Source organism: Podarcis pityusensis (assembly GCF_964106645.2).
Source record: "Podarcis pityusensis genome assembly, chromosome: 18".
In the NCBI taxonomy this organism is placed as follows: Eukaryota; Metazoa; Chordata; class Lepidosauria; order Squamata; family Lacertidae; genus Podarcis; species Podarcis pityusensis.
Genome location: NC_138043.1, coordinates 7,726,059 through 7,742,777, shown reverse-complemented (window position 1 = coordinate 7,742,777; position 16,719 = coordinate 7,726,059). Strand labels below are relative to the sequence as shown.

Genomic DNA, 16,719 nt, shown 5'->3' with positions numbered 1-16,719 from the left:
TCGCCATATTTCAAATAGTCCAAACCAGGACACCCCGAAAGTTGAGCTTTGATGTTTAGGGAAACCTAGGGTTGCCATACATTTCCCAGACATATCCGGAATACTGCAGCCGCGAGCAGCGTCAGGGCGGAAATCGGCGCAGTATTTTGCAATCGGCGAAATGTCTGGATGTGCGGCGGCCCATGGCGGCAGTGTCGTTTTTGTCAATTTCCCGCAGAAATAGCTCAAAAAACGTCCAATTTCTTTGCAAAAAAAAGCTCAGCCCAAAAGGTGGTGGTTGTTTTTGACACAAAAACGCCAAATAAACGCAAGTTTTCGATTGACTTGCCTAAGATCCAGGACAAAGCTCCACCTTTCAGAAATCCTCCCCCCCCCCCCCCGGACATCTGTGATGTAGGTATAATGTTTGTCGGGGGTGGTCTTAGGTTACACCTCTTCTGTGTACATACATATGGTGTATGGAGGGGTGGTCTTGAGCTCCAGGGCAGGGAATTTAAAATGTCTATATAAGGGCGGACACAGCTGGGTTCTGTGTCCTCCTCCTGCCTCCTGCATGCGGTGAGTTGGGACCCTGTTGCAAGAGATCAATAGTATCATCTGCACTGACTGGCAGCAGATGTCCAGGATTTCAGGCGGAAGACGCAGGAACGCCAGGGATTGAACCTGCGTGCGGTGAGTTGGGACCCTGTTGCAAGAGATCAATAGTATCATCTGCACTGACTGGCAGCAGATGTCCAGGATTTCAGGCGGAAGACGCAGGAACGCCAGGAATTGAACCTGCGTGCGGTGAGTTGAGACCCTGTTGCAAGAGATCAATAGTATCATCTGCACTGACTGGCAGCAGATGTCCAGGATTTCAGGCGGAAGACGCAGGAACGCCAGGAATTGAACCTGCGTGCGGTGAGTTGGGACCCTGTTGCAAGAGATCAATAGTATCATCTGCACTGACTGGCAGCAGATGTCCAGGATTTCAGGCGGAAGACGCAGGAACGCCAGGGATTGAACCTGCGTGCGGTGAGTTGGGACCCTGTTGCAAGAGATCAATAGTATCATCTGCACTGACTGGCAGCAGATGTCCAGGATTTCAGGCGGAAGACGCAGGAACGCCAGGGATTGAACCTGCGTGCGGTGAGTTGGGACCCTGTTGCAAGAGATCAATAGTATCATCTGCACTGACTGGCAGCAGATGTCCAGGATTTCAGGCGGAAGACGCAGGAACGCCAGGGATTGAACCTGCGTGCGGTGAGTTGGGACCCTGTTGCAAGAGATCAATAGTATCATCTGCACTGACTGGCAGCAGATGTCCAGGATTTCAGGCGGAAGACGCAGGAACGCCAGGGATTGAACCTGCGTGCGGTGAGTTGGGACCCTGTTGCAAGAGATCAATAGTATCATCTGCACTGACTGGCAGCAGATGTCCAGGATTTCAGGCGGAAGACGCAGGAACGCCAGGAATTGAACCCATGCCCTTCTGCATGCAAAGCTGCGGCTCAGCTCTCCTCCCACTTGCTCACTGGGGTGCCCTTTGGATCAGCCACACCCTCGCTCAGCCTCGCAGGGCTGTCGTGAGGATGAGAAAGGTGGCCATGGAAGCCCTGCGTCCTCCACTGAACTCCTTGGAGCAAGGGGAGGAGTGAAAATGACACAAGTCTCTCTCTTTTTCTTTATTATTAGAATGTTTTACAAAGTTTATGAAAGATAGAAAAATGTTGGAAGAATTTACCTGGCTTTAGTAAAGATGTATAAAGAATTATGAAAGAATATTATGATCACAAGAAGTTGGTAAGGTTAAGACTTAAGTTTTAAACTTTAAGGTTTATTTTATTATAGAAAGATAGGATTAAATTAGTCGAGGGTAATGTAATGATAGAATTTTTTGAAACATGGAAAGGAAAGGATTTGCTGGGATAATTAATAACTAGAATACAAAAGAAGGGAGGAGGAGGAGGTCTAAGAAAGAAGGCAACGATAGTTAAGGGTCTGAAAATAATGAATTTGTTTTGCTTTTTTTTTGCTTTTTTCTTACTCTTTTTTCTGTATTTTTTATTTTCTTGTATTTTTACTTTTTGTATTTTTACTTTTTGCTTTTGTTTTTGTTTTTGTGTAATTTTTGTATCCTTTGAAATTTTAATAAATATTATTTAAAAAAAGAAGAAGAAGAAAATGACACAAGTCACTCAGCAAATCAACATCCTGCCAAGGTTGGAACGCGCCGGACGGCTGGCTGTTTGCTCCAGGGAACTTCAGCACAGACAAAGACACACACACACGAAGTCCCCTTTGCATTTCCGAACCACCAGCAGTCCCCCAAATAGAAGAAGACACCTTCACCCCAATAAGGCTCCCCTTTATCACATACACAGCCCAACAAGACTCCATCAGGCAAGGCCTCCTTCCACCTGCCTTGCTCTACCCTCTAGTCCCTGCTTCTCAATGTGTATTGCATTATGTACTGTGGCTTGCCGTTGTTTTATTGATTATAGTTTAGATATTATTTATTGTAACCGTTGACTGGTTTTCTTTTTAACTTTTATATGTTGATTTTTTTTATACTATTCTAACGATTGCTGAATGTTCTTTTTTGATGTAGGTTGCTTATTTTAAAGTTTTGTTTTATTATCACATTTTTGTATTGCATTAGATTGTTCTAGGTAAAGGTGAAGGGACCCCTGACCGTTAGGTTCAGTCATGGCCGACTCTAGGGTTCATCTCGCTTTACTGGCTGAGGGAGCCGGCGTACGGCTTCCGGGTCATGTGGCCAGCAGGACTAAGCAGCTTCTGGCGAACCAGAGCAGCGCACGGAAACGCCGTTTACCTTCCCGCCAGAGCGGTACCTATTTATCTACTTGCACTTTGGTGTGCTTTCGAACTGCTAGGTTGGCAGGAGCAGGGACCGAGCAACAGGAGCTCACCCCATCGCAGGGATTCGAACTGCCGACCTTCTGATCGGCAAGTCCTAGACTCTGTGGTTTAAGCCACAGCGCCACCCACGTCCCGTTTAGATTGTTATAAGATGTACCTTTTTTGTTTCTTCAGCTTGTAAAGCGCCTTGCGTATTGTAAGATAGAAAGATGGTATACAAATTAAAAATGATGATGATGAATGATGATGACAAAAATCTACCAACAGCATACAACTCAATATGGCTAACCCACCCCACTCACACATGAAAACAAAGACCACCACAGCCAACCACAAATGAACAACCACACCCATGGCCAACCCCAACCTCTCTCACCACCAGAGGAACACAAATGAACAGCAGAGAACCTGCACAAGCGACGCTGACACCAAACCCCACATATAGTAAGTAAAGTAGAAACATTGCCACCCGACCCCTCCCATCTCCCCCCACCTCTTTCTCTTTTTTTTATAAGATATTTATTAAGGTTTTTTGAAATATTACAGAAAAAATGAAAAAGAAAAGAGAAAAATACAAAATAAAAACAGTTAAAAACACACATATTTTCAGTTACTTATTTTCCTTTAGCTTGTTTCCCGGACCTCCTCGTACCTCCCTTTTTTGTATTCCACTTCAATTTATTGGTTCAGCAAATCCTTACCATTAGATTTTAACCCATTTATAAACCTTTTTTTCATATTCTCTTAAAGCATTACAGCTAGAAACCGCTTAATTACTATCCAACATCCTTCTATCATTCATTAATTTTACATCCCCCCCACGTCTTTCCCCCTTTTCCTCCCAATGTCTCAACAAATGAAACTGATCTGTAAAAATGTTGCAAGGTGGGGGGGGGGGGGGATAAGAGCGAGAGACATTGCACACGCTTTTGTCAATCAAGAAAATCTTTAATAATATTTTTTTAAAAAATTACTGTCCCTTTTCCAGATGAAATAAATAAATAAATAAATAGTTTCTGCTTTTAACTTGAAAAATAAAAAGGAACCAGCGGCTCCCGAGTTCTGCGACGTCAAAGCAGTGTTTGAAATTAGCCAGGTGCGTTTTGTGACTGGCAGGGGTCCAAGCGGTCTTGAAAGACCTACACTGGCTCCCAGTATGTTTCCGAGCACAATTCAAAGTGTTGGTGCTGACCTTTAAAGCCCTAAATGGCCTCGGCCCTGTTATGTATTGAAGTTCTCACCCTGGCCACCAGAAGTATCGTGTATGTAGTTTTCACTCAGGTCCACATCAGTTACTTTAGGTGGGACACCCTGGGTTGATGTTGCTACAATGTTGACGGCCGGCTGCCTATAAAAGCAGGCCGGCTGAGCTGTTTGCTGTTCAGTTCTGTTCCAGCTTGCAAATAAAGAGCTGCTTTGGAGAAATCGCTGCGTCATCTGAAGGAGCGTCTCCACCCCCATCGTTCAGCCCGGACACTGCGGTCCAGCTCCGAGGGCCTTCTGGCGGTTCCCTCCCTGCGAGAAGTGAGGTTACAGGGAACCAGGCAGAGGGCCTTCTCGGTGGTGGCGCCCGCCCTGTGGAACGCCCTCCCACCAGATGTCAAAAAGAAAAACAACTCCCAGACTTTTAGAAGACATCTGAAGGCAGCCCTGTTTAGGGAAGCTTTTAATGTTTAATAGACTATTGTATTTTAATATTCTGTTGGAAGCCGTCCAGAGTGGCTGGGGAAACCCAGCCAGATGGGCGGGGTATAAATAAATTATTATTATTATTATTATTATTATTATTATTATTATTATTATTTAGGGGGAAAGCCAAATGTCACTTAGAGAAGGTTCTGAAATACTTTCCTTAAAGCTTGAATTTTGTTTTATTCCAGATTGTTCGATTGGGTGTTTTAATGGGTTTAAAATCGCTTTGAGATTTTTTTCCTTTCACTGGGGGAAAAAAGGTACCTAGACATTTCATTGGGGAAACCTTAACCTAGGTTTAAGGTGCCATTTGGCGATTAGCTTATATATCTGAGTCAAAGTTAACCTTTCAACTGCTGAGGAGGAAAACCAGCCAGCCACGGGATATTAAGGAGCAGTGCAACTTTTGGGGTGGAAGCGAAAGGTCAGCTGAGCTACAGCTTCGTCAGCTCAAAGCAATGCATAGCACTGGCGTTTGAAAAACAAACTAAAAGGCAAAACAGCCAGGATATACCGGAGGCCAAGGGTATCGTCCAGATTCTCCCCGACTCTTCTTATAACTCTTAGTCGGCGCTCTCCTCTTACAGAATTTATCTTTAGCTGGCGATGGCACATCTTGGCAGCTCCTGCCTTGCAATAGCAATTCCTGAGGAGGGTTATTAACAACCTGCCATAATCATACAGAGGCGAAGTTGAAATGTGAGATTCGAGGTGTTGGGGGGAGGCGGGTTTGTTTTGGGAAGGAGGCTGCTTTTCGATATTTCAGAGTGCAATCCGCCCCCCACATTCACAATGTATAACGTCCCACCTTTCTTCCAAGCTGGGGCTAAAGGCATTTTTGTGTGCGTGTTTGGCCACTCTCTCTCTCTCTCTCTCTCTCTCTCTCTCTCTCTCTCTCTTAATTACACCTCACAGGGTTGCTGTGAAAACAAAGCATGTGGGTGTCCGGCATTCTGCCCCCTAGCTCTTCTGCAAGCAGGCAGGAAGAAAACGGTAATCATTCATTTTTGCAAATCTACGCTTTCCCTCTTTATAACATTGCAGGTGATATACAAAATTTAAGGTCTTATATGGGTTAAACCACAGAGCCTTGGGCTTGCCGATCAGAAGGTCGGCGGTTTGAATCCCCGCGATGGGGTGAGCTCCCGTTGCTCGGTCCCAGCTCCTGCCAGCCTAGCAGTTCGAAAGCACACCAGTGCAAGTAGATAAATAGGTACCTCTCCGGAGGGAAGGTAAACAACATTTCCATGCGCTGCTCTGGTTCGCCAGAAGCGGCTTAGTCCTGCTGGCCACATGACCCAGAAGCTGTACGCTGGCTCCCTCGGCCAATAAAGCGAGATGAGCGCCACAACCCCAGAGTCGGCCACGACTGGACCTAATGGTCAGGGGCCCCTTTACCTTTATATATAATAAATGTTCATAAATGTACCAACCAAACACGTACATAGATCAGCACAGGAAGACCGACCTGAAACCATTTTGACTCCCCAACTGACCAAATGTTTTCTCTGGAAGGAGGGAGGGGGTGAGGGAACCTTCCCGTTGTCTCAGGAATTGGGTAATCACCATCTCAAAGGAATGGCCAGACTACCAGGAAAGGCAATCAGACAAGGCATTATCAGATAACCTGGCAGACAGGAAAAACAAAAACATTCAAATTTCTGTTGTAGATCACCTTTTCTGTGATGTAGGTAGGATGTTTGTTGGGGGTGGTCTTGGGTTACACCCCTTCTGTGGTGTATGTATGGTGTATGGAGGGGTGGTCTTGAGCTCCAGGGCAGGGAATTTAAAATGTCTATATAAGGGCGGACACACCTTTGTTCGGGGTCCTCCTCCTTTCCTGTGTGTGAGGGGAACATCCTGTTGCAACAGTTCAATAAAGATCAGGCTTACTAGCTGCTTTGCTTCTCAATATTCTCTGGCTGGCCTCTGTTATTTTTCTCCTACCGATAGAGAACCTACAAGGGACTCTATACGGGTTCTTGTGTCCCCCATAAGGGAATCAGGGCAGATTTTGTTTATTACACAGGCACAGGCCCACATTTAGAGACACCTGTCTTGCTTTTCTGTTTAAAGGAACAGTCATTCTGATTTCCAGTTGGATAGAGCTGTTTAAACCAGGGGCGTAGCGTGGGTTGTCAGGACCCGGGGCAAGGCAAGTAATTTGCACCCCCTAACCCGTGGATTTGCACCCCCTAACCCTAACCCCCAGATGTTGCGCCCGGTGCGGCCGGCCCCCCCTGCACCCCCCACGCTACGCCACTGGTTTAAACCTATCGCAGGCAAAGAAAGCTGTCTTATTATCAGGTTGAATTCATTGTCTGTTTTACAGATTGTGGGGGTACTCCCCCTAAACCCTAGAAACTAATAAATGGTAGGATCTTGATTATTTGGAGTATTGAAGGGAAGAATGCTGGCCAGTGGGGGAAAAATACAGGCTAAGCTTCCTTTTTGAAGCTAGAGCCTCACCTGGGAGACAAAAGGTGTTGATGGCCCATCTAAGAGAAATCTTGGTCCTGGACAGACAGAAAGTTGACAGGTCAGCTGGGTGTGAAGTCAGAGGAAAAGAGAGTCTTTAGAAAGGTGTGCTGGGAAGAAGAAAGAATGGGATCCATTTTGGGTAGGCTGGCTGAAGTCTGGCTGGGAAAGATGCCTTGGACTCCACTGCTGCAGGGAACAAGCCCTATATTCCCTCCTAAAAGCTACAACAGCCTCCATTGCATCTTCAATTCTCCAAAGGAACACGGACCCTAGGTGACTGTCTGGAACCCTCTGCTACTGCTCAGCAGAGCGTGGGATGGGGGGGGGGGCGCCCACCTTTTCCAGCTTCTATTTACTCCCATGTTGCCTACAGCAGAGTTCCCTGACTATTGGGTGAAGCTGTCTGGGGAGCTGATGGGAATTGTACTCCCACCCACTCACCCACCCGGCCAAGGCTGGTCTTCTGGCGGTGGTAGTTTTCCAGGTTCTGAGGCAGAGAAAGCTCCCTTGCTATTTTTGGAATTGCAAAGAGGTGCGGTGCTGTAAATATAAAGGTAAAGGGAAACTCCTGCAGCCAATCGGAAGCCGCAGAGGACGTTCAGGTTCCAAAGAACGTTCGCAAACCGGAACACTCACTTCCAGGTTTGAAGCGTTCAGGAGCCAAAACGTCCAAGTATCAAGGCATTCGGGATCCAAGGTACGACTATACATTTTAAAAAACAAATCCTCACGGAAACTTGTCAAGCATTTCTCCTAATGCACACATTTCTTTGCACGAAATTTCTTCTAATATTGTGCATTTTTTGTAGGTTATTTTCAACAACGTATGCATTTTTTAAATACCCTCTTTCCCCCTTAAAGCAGTTTCGATGCAATTATTTCGCTTGGAGCGCTTTGTCGCAGAATTCAGATACAGTGGTACCTGTACAGGTTACATACGCTTCAGGTTACAGACTCCGCTAACCCAGAAATATCGCTTCAGGTTAAGAACTTTGCTTCAGGATGAGAACAGAACTCGTGCTCCGGCGGCGTGGTGGCAGCGGGAGGCCCCATTAGCTAAAATGGTGCTTCAGGTTAAGAACAGTTTCAGGTTAAGTATGGACCTCCGGAACGAATTAAGTTCTTAACCCGAGGCACCACTGTAACTGTAAATTTGGAAGCATATCGGTTTGCATAGGTTTGCCAACTATGAAGGTGTCTGTTCTGATGTGAACTCAACCGGATTTTCTTCCTCATATGTGTTCGAGCAAATATGTCACTGGTTGGAAATTAAGCAAGAAACTGGAGATTTCAGCTCAGTGCTGGCAGACTCCTAGTTGGAGCATCGGGGTGCGGGCACACGTCTGTTTATTGCAGCCAAACCAACAATTCATGCTTTGCCAGATGGGCATATAAAGGGGCTGAGGCTCACAGAGCTTTCCTGTAAAATTTGCTTCAGAGAACTCTGTGACGTTACTTCCTTTGTCTGCCTTGGCCAGAAGCTATAACACCACATAATTCCGTCCAGCCTAGGTATCTCTCTCTTTCTTCATCATGTCTCCAAGCTGAGCACACATGTGCATGCCCGAGCTTTGCAGCTCAGACACCATATCGAACTTCGATTTCGCAATTTAGAAACTTAGATAGTTGGGGATGCGGGTGGCACTGTGGGTTAAACCACAGAGCCTAGGACTTGCAGATCAGAAGGTCGACGGTTCGAATCCCCAGTGACGGGGTGAGCTCCCGTTGTTCGGTCCCTGCTCCTGCTAGCCTAGCAGTTTGAAAGCACATCAAAGTCAAGTAGATGAATAGGTACTGCTCTGGCGGGAAGGTAAACGGTGTTTCCGTGCGCTGCTCTGGTTCGCCAGAAGCGGCTTATTCCTGCTGGCCACATGACCCGGAAGCTGTACGCCGGTTCCCTCGGCCAGTAAAGCGAGATGAGCGCCGCAACCCCAGAGTCGGCCACGACTGGACCCTTTACCTTTACTTTAAACCTGCCTTCATTTAGCACCTAGGACTGCTGCTACTTCAAGGCCTCGGTTATGTAAGTAAATACTACTTTTACTTCTTCACAGAACAGTGTATATATGTGTGTGTGTGTGTGAGAGAGAGAGAGAGAGAGAGAGAGAGAGAGAGAGAGAGAGGTTGTTCTTTTTAATGGGGAGAAAGGGGGAAATACCAGGGAAAATCTTGGATTATTGCTTCTAGAAGGTTAAATTAACCTTGTCTTAGCTTCCACGTTTAAGCTGCAAAGGATGGTATTTTGCTGATCTCGCTCACATGTGCAAGGAAGGATGATAACAGAATAATATATCCCCTCCCAGTGCCTAAATCCATTCCTACATTCCCCCCTGGCCCCTTTAAGCATTCACACACTTATTGGAAGGCACAGACTGACATTTGATTTCTCACTTCAAGGCAAGGTGCGAAACTGCGCTTCTCTGAGCAAAATACACCTCCGTTGAGGAGTCTCTGGAGCACACCCACAGCGACTCCAAAGAGCCAAGACTTACCCCAGGGAGCGTCTTCTGTTCATGTAGTGCTGTCTGAGCTTTGATGGCCGAATCTCGGGCGCAGTACGTAAGGAAGGCGCAACCTGAAACGGAGAGGGCGTGCACTGGTATCAAACGCGTGAACATGTATGTGCAGAATGCACGCTTATACGCATGAATGCACCAAATGTACTTCATGCGCTGTTACATTAAAGGGTCTCACTCCCTTCTCTGCCCCACTCAAATACACAGACACACACACACCAATTTCATGCACATTTTTTAGCAAGAGCACACACAGCAATCCTGTCACCTTGTCACATTTCCTGTGGGAGAAGTACAGGATCAAGTGGGGAGATTAAGCGGTTTAAGAACACAAGGTGAGCTGTGGGAAGGCAAGGCAGCAGCTGCAAAAAAATTTAAAAGGCAAGTTCCAGGCTAGCGATCATTCGGAAAGGGGTTTAAAATATGGTAGCAAGGAACTGGGAAAGCGAAAAGACTCCTACAATAATTGAATGGCAGGTGCAAACGATAGAATATTTACAGTTGGCCATGATGACAGGGAGAATCAGAGGATATCCGACGCAGAAGGTACATAAAGAATGGGAAATATTTAAAGATTACTTGAAAAATTACTGTGACGACAAAAATCTCCTGGCAGACCTTTGACTGATTCTTGTAAGAGGAATGTGATAAATAATCGTGTACTTTGGATAAGAATTAGGAAAACAAAATAACAGTATGATGCCGTGTGTAAAACAATCAAAATAAGTGATAGTACAATGGGTTGAATCGGAAGTCAACTTTATTTTCTGTTAATTTTCTTTCTTTTCTTCTTCTTTTTTCCCTGTTCTGTAAAGTAGTAATAGATAAAAGTAATGATTGGTGATGTATATACTGTATAGTTGTGTATAGTTGTGTGTTGTTGTATTCTGTAGTATATTATGGTGTGATGTGGGATGATGTGTAATTTAATGTTGCCTGCCAAATAAAGTTAAATAAATAAAAAAAGGAAAGAGGTTTAAAATAAAATTGCCAATATCATAATACAGATCTGTGGTGCGACCATGTTTGGAATGCCATGTAAAATAAATAATAATAATAATAATAATAATAATAATAATAATTTATTTATACCCTGCCCACTCTGGGCGGCCTCCAACAAAATATTAAAATACTGTAATGCATCAAACATTAAAAGCTTCCCTAAACAGGGCTGCCTTCAGATGTAGTCTAAAAGTCTGGTAGTTGTTGTTCTCTTTGACATCTGGTGGGAGGGTGATCCACAGGGCGGGTGCCACTACCGAGAAGGCCCTCTGCCTGGTTCCCTGTAACTTGGCTTCTCGCAGCCAGGGAACCGCCAGAAGGCCCTCGGCGCTGGACCTCAGTGTCCGGGTGGAACGATGGGGGTAGAGACACTCCTTCAACAGTGTACAGTTCTGGTCGCCACCCCTTGAAAAGGATAATGTGGAGTCAGAAATGGACAACCAAAATTATCAAGGGAGTGGAGCAGCAGACTTGTGAAGAAAGGTTGCTGTGTTTTTTGAGACTTCTTAGTTAGAGAAAAGGCAAGTACTGTAAGAGGTGAACTGGGCATGGAAAAAGCAGACAAATGATTTCCTTCCTCTCTCGTAATGCTAGAACATTGATGCCAATCTCTTCTGCAAAAGGCAAGGGCATCAGCCAGAATAAACAGGAAAAAGCAGCAGTGAAATGTGAATTCCGTCTCCCCTGGCACTTTTTGAAAGGCACTTCCTTGCCATTTGCCTCCTCCAACTGGCAACCGGGGTAGACTGCTACTGCACCAGGAGGCTCTGTGCTTATCTGCCCACAGCTAACATCACGAGCGAGGACTGGAACTCGCCAACAACAGCAGAAGCGCTTGTGCTCGCCGGCACTCACTGCACACGGCCCCTCCATTTAACCTTTGTACCACGGAGACGCCCACGGCACAGTGGTTTAAATTTTTAATTCTAATTAATAAGGCCCCAGAGCCATGGCGCGTCAAACAAGCTGGTTGATCGGGTGTGTCCTTTTAATCGTAAGTTTGCATCTGCAGCCACACAGGGAGAGGAGCAGGCAAGGGGAGGGGGGCGAAATCCGTACACATCATCTCGCTCTTGTGATTATTTTTAGCCTTCAGCGGAGAGGAAGGGAGAAATAATACGTGCGGAGATCAGGAATCTACAGAATATATTTCTGAATCCAGCCACTCTTTCCCCCAAGAGACAGAAAAGGACGAGGAAGAGAGGGCCAGATCCTGAATGTGGAGTGGAGCCAAGACAGGCCAAAGGAATCCTAGGTGAACACACCTTGTTTTGTTCCGCTGAGGTGCTCGCTTAAGGTTACCAGATGTCCCCATTTCCCGGGGACAGTCCCTGGACTTACAAATCAGTCCCCATACAAAATCCATTGAAGTTGAAAAATGCAGGATAGTGCGCACCCCGGAAATGATCTCTTTCAGCTTCTGCCTTCTGGAAGAAGGTACAGGGTTATAAAGACTAGGACTAGCCGCCTGAGAAACAGTTTCTATCCAAACGCGATTTTGGTTTTAAACGCAGTATAAGGAGTCTCTAGGGATGCAGGTGGCGCTGTGGGTTAAACCACAGAGCCTAGGACTTGCCGATCAGAAGGTCGGCGGTTCATATCCCCGCGACGGGGTGAGCTCCCGTTGCTCGGTCCCTGCTCCTGCCAACCTAGCAGTTCGAAAGCACATCAAAGTGCAAGTAGATAAATAGGTACCACTCCGGTGGGAAGGTAAACGGTGTTTCCGTGCACTGCTCTGGTTCGCCAGAAGCAGCTTAGTCATGCTGGCCACATGACCCGGAAGCTGTACGCCGGCTCCCTCGGCCAATAAACCCCAGAGTCGGCCACGACTGGACCTAATGGTCAGGGGTCCCTTTACCTTTACCTAGTGGCTCGACACAGGTCTTGGAACCCAGAGTCTTGAAAGGGGTACAGGGTTTGTCCTCAAAGGACGGGAAACCACGCCCAAAGGCTGTAAGGGTTGACACTGTTTCCTTGGAGGAGGAAGCTGGACCACGTCCAGAGGCCGTGTGTGTCGACACTGATTCCTTAGAGAGGAACGAGGCTAGGGATCATGTCCCAAGAAAGCCAGGTGTGAGACTTCCTGATAGTCAGAAGGGTTATGATGCCAAGACTAGTCAGAAGTGCAAGATGGTGAGGCCCAATTCCAATCCAGTTGCAGGTAGTTCCAAGGGTGGAACGGGTGATACAACAACAACAATCTTTATTACGGTCCAGAGACCCAGCTGCAGGAATCCAGCTGCAGGAAACTTTGGCAACTGACAACATAGTTCTCGACGGTTACCACGCCTATGAAATCAAGGCCTCTAAACCGCTCGGAAGGGGACGACCGAGGGGGGGCCTAGTACGGTAAGTCTGGTTTCCACTCAATTGGCGTCACAGGTTTCTGAGCGCTCAGTTTTCGAGCAGCTGGCACTGGGGATCACTTTGCATCTGGAATCCAAGAGTATCATTCTTGTTTTAGCTTATATCCCACCATATACAGTGCAAACACAGATAGAGAGCACATGGCGTAAATTCCATAGTTTCCTTTATTCCCTACAAATTGAGTACCCCGGATCGCCATTTTACCTAATGGGGGATATGAGTGCCAGAATAGGCTCAAATGATGATACAGAGATATATTGTGTGTAGGGAGGGAGAGGGAGGGAGGGAGAAGATGGTCATTGCGATCAGTAGCCGCTGATCTGTCCACGAGCCTAAGAGCACCCGAAGAACATGGATCAGGCCAAAGGGAACCCATTTTGCCCTCACAGTGGCCAGCCACATGCCCCAAAGGGAAACCCGCAAACTGAGCATGACATCAACTCTCTCCACTGGTGTTCAGAAGCATGCTCCTTTTGGCAGAGAATGACGGCAGACATCAATATTGCACCATTGGAAATGACTGGAAGCATAAGAAAGGACTCTCTTTGGGGGAAAAACATTGTCCAGGCCCATAAATAAACATTATTCAACATTATTAATAGATAATGTGTAAAACGTGCAGGGACGCAGGTGGCGCTGTGGGTTAAACCACAGAGCCTAGGGCTTGCCGATCGGAAGGTCAGCGGTTCGAATCCCTGCGACGGGGTGAGCTCCCGTTGCTCGGTCCCTGCTCCTGCCAACCTAGCAGTTCGAAAGCACATCAAAGTGCAAGTAGATAAATAGGTACCACTCCGGTGGGAAGGTAAACGGCGTTTCCGTGCGCTGCTCTGGTTCGCCAGAAGCAGCTTAGTCATGCTGGCCACATGACCCGGAAGCTGTACGCTGGCTCCCGGCCAATAAAGCGAGATGAGCGCCGCAACCCCAGAGTCGGCCACGACTGGACCTAATGGTCAGGAGTCCCTTTACCTTTAAGCAAGGAAATAATAAAAGAATCAATCGAATTATTATTAAACTAAAACAACACAAGATGGAAGAAGTAAAATAATAATATTATTGAGATCACACATGGGAGAGGGGGGTATAGGGGAATTTATAAAAAATTCTAATATAATATTTCTAATTGTGTTGCATTTATATACAGTGGTACCTCAAGTTAAGTACTTAATTCATTCTGGAGGTCTGTTCTTAACCTGAAACTGTTCTTAACCTGAAGCACCACTTTAGCCAATGGGGCCTCCTGCTGCCGCTGCGCGATTTCTGTTCTCATCCTGAAGCAAAGTTCTTAACCCGAGGTAATATTTCTGGGTTAGCGGATTCTGTAACCTGAAGCGCCTGAAACCTGAAGCTTATGTAACCTGAGGTACCACTGTATAGCAAAGGGAAGACTATAGCAATTAGGTATATTTTAATCAAGTCAACTATGTAATAGGCCTATGTTACAAAACGAATATGGGCTTTGAATTTGATGATGGTAATTCTTTTTCAGTTTTGGAATGAAGTTAATAAATAAATAAATAATATTATTCAACATTTTACTTGCAGAGCTTTCTCCGAAACAAACCAGAAACATCAAACGATGCATCCAAAAATATTCATACAGTATCTTAAGCCGTCCAGCGCAGGCTCAGTATCTTCGAATATATTTTTAAAAATTCAAACAGACATAAGCAGAGGTCTATCTCTCTCCCCTCAAACTGCACCCAGCCTTAGGCCATTTACTCAGAGAGCTTCATTTACTAAGAACAGCTCCCTTCCAAAATGGCAATACGCAATTGAGAACCTTAATCCCCTAATTTAACATCACTCGCTCACTTGTTAGCTAGCTAGAGAACAACAACAACCAGTTAAAGTTCAGGGACAGCTGCTCTTGCTGTTCAGTGGATTTTCCCAGGGTTTTCCTTTTAACACGGCCTTGTTAAAACTTTTCACCAATACACATTTCAGTGTCAATTATACCAACTATACCTAAGAGTAAGAGGGACGCGGGTGGTGCTGTGGTCTAAACCACAGAACCTCTTGGACTTGCCGATCAGAAGGTCGGCGGTTCGAATCCCCGTGACGGGGTGAGCTCCCGTTGCTCGGTCCCTGCTCCTGCCAACCTAGCAGTTCGAAAGCACATCAAAGTGCAAGCAGATAAATAGGTACCACTCCGGCGGGAAGGTAAACGGCGTTTCCGTGCGCTGCTCTGGTTCGCCAGAAGCGGCTTAGTCATGCTGGCCACATGACCCGGAAGCTGTACGCCGGCTCCCTCGGCCAATAAAGCGAGATGATCGCCGCAACCCCAGAGTCGGCCACAACTGGACATAACGGTCAGGGGTCCCTTTAACTTTACCTTTATGCTGTCTTTATTACTGCGTTTGCAATTGTTCAAGATAAAATATATTTTGGAAAATAGAAGAAATGAGCAGTGAGCCACCAATATATCACAAGTGGGCTCTTTACTTTCTGTGTTTGCTATTGTTTAAGACAGGGGTCAGCAACCTAAGTCCCATGGGCCACAAGCAAGATGAGTGTTGCAACCCCAGAGTCGGTCACTGCTGGACCTAACAGTCAGGGGTCCCTTTACCTTTACCTTTTACAGTGGTACCTCAGGTTAAGTACTTAATTCGTTCCAGAGGTCTGTTCTTAACCTGAAACTGTTCTTAACCTGAAGCACCACTTTAGCCTATGGGGCCTCCTGCTGCCTCCGCGCCGCTGAAGCACAATTTCTGTTCTCATCCTGAAGCAAAGTTCTTAACCTGAAGCACTATTTCTGGGTTAGCGGAGTCTGTAACCTGAAGCGTATGTAACCCGAGGTACCACTGTATACCTAAGAGGCCACAGCCAGCACGCCTAGTGGCCGCTGAGAACCGTATTCTGCACAAACCTCCTGCAAAGAGGTTTGCAACACATCTCATAATAAGTTTTTTTGGGGGAGAAAGCAGCCATTGCCACCCTGTCCATTTCCGATCTCTCCGACTCAGGGATAAAATAAAATGGTGGGGAAAGGATCTCCACCTCACCCGTTCCATCCACACTTCTCCTTCCTCCCTCCTTGCACCCTCACCATTTCCTGAACAAGGACAGTTTGCAGACACGAGGAGTGAAACAGGTTTTTTCCCCCCTCCCGGTTCCCTGTGCTTGGCACCATCTGGGCGCCTGCTGCCCACTCACCAGCTGGAACAGGCAAGGCAGGAGGAGAGGCTTCAAGCAACCCCAAGGGAAAAAGAAAAGGAAAGGGGCAGGGATCCACAGTATTCTACGTACCTCATTTGGGCTTAAATCAAGGCTCATCTACAACAACAGGCTTCCTCAACCTCGACCCTCCAGATGTTTTGAGACTACAATTCCCATCATCCCTGACCCCTAGTCCTGCTTGCTAGGGATCATGGGAGTTGTAGGTCAAAAACATCTGGAGGGCCAAGGCTGAGGAAGCTTGTAAAGGTAAAGAGACCCCTGACCATTAGGTCCAGTCGTGAAAGATTCTGGGGTTACGGCGCTCATCTCGCTTTACTGGCCGAGGGAGCCGGCGTACAGCTTCCGGGTCATGTGGCCAGCAGGACTAAGCCGCTTCTGGCGAACCAGAGCAGCGCACGGAAACGCCGTCTACCTTCCCGCCGGAGTGGTACCTATTTATCTACTTGCACTTTGACGTGCTTTTGAACTGCTTGGTGGGCAGCAGCTGGGACCAAGCAATGGGAGCTCACCCCATTGCGGGGATTTGAACCGCCGACCTTCCAATCAGCAAGCCCTAGGCTCTGTGGTTTAACCCACAGCACCACCCAAGGAAGCCTGTACTATGAAATAAAAAATTTAAGGT

At 46.6% G+C, this 16,719-nt stretch overlaps 1 protein-coding gene across 2 annotated transcripts in view; it reads right to left on the bottom strand.

The window, feature by feature from the left end:
- Positions 1-16,719, bottom strand: part of CELF5 (CUGBP Elav-like family member 5) — an 81,648-nt gene that overhangs the window by 45,537 nt on the left and 19,392 nt on the right. For both annotated transcript variants that reach the window (XM_080989018.1, XM_080989019.1), the window contains exon 2: positions 9,528-9,610. In XM_080989018.1, coding sequence (XP_080845144.1) covers positions 9,528-9,610 — 83 coding nt within the window. The remainder of the gene's footprint in view (positions 1-9,527; positions 9,611-16,719) is intronic.